The sequence below is a fragment of the Montipora capricornis genome, chromosome 4, assembly GCF_036669925.1.
Source record: "Montipora capricornis isolate CH-2021 chromosome 4, ASM3666992v2, whole genome shotgun sequence".
Lineage (NCBI taxonomy): Eukaryota > Metazoa > Cnidaria > Anthozoa > Scleractinia > Acroporidae > Montipora > Montipora capricornis.
Window position 1 is genome coordinate 1,711,140 of NC_090886.1, and position 2,500 is coordinate 1,713,639.

The following is a 2,500-nucleotide window of genomic DNA, read 5'->3' on the forward strand; positions in this document are numbered from 1 at the left end:
AAAGATGTGATAGAAGAAGAAGGTTAAGATTTAAATCACCGCAGTTATAAAATGTTGCTTTAAGAAATGTGTCTTTCATGCATAGCTCTTCACATCTGCATCATTTACATTTTTTTTCATACTCGCATCATGACCTGCTTGTGGTTGGGTAATAATAGCTCAATATTGGTAAAGCGCTGCACTGCATTACACCTTTCCATCATTTCATGTAACTGCACTGATCAAAATGAAATCCCACTGACTATTTTCACCATCCCATAATGCAATACATTTTGGGGGGTTTTTACATAAAGACAATACAAATTATTTTTTCTTGGGACTGTATTATGCTTCAGTGAACTGAATATCCATTGTTTTAATGAAGATATACCCCAAAATGAACTGTATTATGGGATTGCTGAAAAAAGCAAAATTTAAGCTGGAATTTAATTAGCTGTCTGACAAATCCTCATACAGAGACTTCTTTTCATGAACAGTTTGCTAGATTAAAAAAGAAATGCTGATTTTCACCATTAGTGTATATGAACTCATTATGTTTTATCTTAAATGTGCTAGCTACTAGATATGAGAAAACATTGACTCAAGTTGGCGTTACTGCAGTGGCACTGCCTTGCGTTAGGTTAGCCTGTGCGACCTCTGGGGATTGTGTGACAAAGGAACCTCGCTTATCTCCCCAGCGCTGAGAAAAGCGCCAGTGATGTGGATCATACTAACCTGCAAGTGACAACAAAGCCGTAAAGTTCTATGCTAGAGTACATTAAATCCTTAGTGCTTGCATGCTAACCTTGACAACTGAACTGCACAATCACGTCCCATCAACTACATTTTCGTATCAGTAAAATTGCCTTTAAAAGTTCTTTTCTGTACATTCGTTATGTATTTTTCTCAATCCTGACAACATTAGGTTCGCATCCTGGGTACCTCGCCAGAGATGATTGACAATGCAGAGAACAGATTTAAGTTTTCAAGAATGTTGGACAACATCGGAATTTTACAGCCACAGTGGAAAGTTTTGACGACTCTGGAGGTGGGTTGTCAAGTATTTCACAGGTTTACAATACTCAGGATTACTATATACCATACAGCAGAGATGGTGGGAGGAGCGGTGGCCTCATGGTTAGAGCACTCGACTCCGGATCGAGTGGTCCGGGTTCGGGTCCTGGCCGGGGACATTGTGTTGTGTTCTTGGGCAAGACACTTTACTCCCACGGTGCCTCTCTCCACCCAGGTGTATAAATGGGTACCAGCGAATTCAAAGCTGGGGGTAACCCTGCGATGGACTAGCATCCCATCCAGGGGGGAGTAGAAATACTCCTTGTCGCTTCATGCTAAGGAAACCAGGGATAAGCCCCGGCGTGTTAAGCCACTAGGTTCGGATAGCGCTTACCTTATACAGCAGAGATGTATCCAGGTTTTCAAATTTGGGGTCCAGAGGACCCCCTCTTGAAAAATTTGGGGGTCCATTGCAAAATTTTGAGTATCCAGCTAATTAATATTCAAGAATTAATATTCCGACGATCTATTCCCTCTTAATTGCTACTGCAGTACCATTTCAGATTTTTAAATTGCACAAAAATAAAGTCTTACCCCTCCCCTCAAATATGTTCTTATTTAATAAAATGATCAATTTCTTTTAAACTGTTATGCCTGTTGATTGATCGATCAAAATGTATGGACTGTCAAAGCTCCATCGATCACATCTGAAAACATCTCGAGGAATCTGTGCGCTGTAGGAACTGTTGGCTCCAGTTGATAAATGATCTAGACCTCCACAGCAAAAAAAAAGAAGAGAACTGAATCTTAATTTCCGTAAAAGAGCATCATTTATTTTAACAACACTTGAGGTGTAATTTAGGAACAAAAGAGTAAACAAATATAAGCGATCAATACACAGTTCATTGTCGGCCCGTGATTTCGCCATGGCCAATGTTAATAACCAAGCGATTGAATACATTCAAGTTTCATGTTAAACACGTTTGTTTTTAACACTTACTCCAAAAAGAAGAAACTGATGTGATTAACCGATTAACATCAACAGGGTCACACAACACAAAAATTTAAAATTCTTCACTGTTGGATTCTCTGTCATTTTGCTCACGATAAACAAGCCAATACTTGAAACTTGCTTGGAAAGCATGCAACAAACTGAACTGCGACTGAAATGTTTTTTATCATTGGCAGCTCGAAAGTGTAGCCGATTGTCTCGCCCAAAAAACAGCTCAGATCATGTCATGCAACACGTTCACATGTTCTTCCTGACTTATGTAATTTGAATAAACATTCGATTTTTTTCTGCATCCAATTGGACCCTTTGTTCTATATTCTATGCGTTCAGAAAAAGAAACGAGTGCGTCCCAGGGGCCCGTTTCTCGAAAGTCCCGAAACTTTACGGGCCATTTTCGGGTGTCGCAATTCCCTATGTATCTCAAGAATGGAGAGGACTTGAACATTCATTTTCCTTTTTGTTACCTTGAAAACATGTTAAAAGATCAGCTTTCCA

At 39.5% G+C, this 2,500-nt stretch overlaps 1 protein-coding gene across 2 annotated transcripts in view; it reads left to right on the forward strand.

Moving 5' to 3' along the window:
• The window catches only part of LOC138045113 (multifunctional protein CAD-like), a 54,674-nt gene that overhangs the window by 33,942 nt on the left and 18,232 nt on the right, over positions 1 to 2,500 (forward strand). For both annotated transcript variants that reach the window (XM_068891507.1, XM_068891508.1), the window contains one exon: positions 905 to 1,027. In XM_068891507.1, coding sequence (XP_068747608.1) covers positions 905 to 1,027 — 123 coding nt within the window. The remainder of the gene's footprint in view (positions 1 to 904; positions 1,028 to 2,500) is intronic.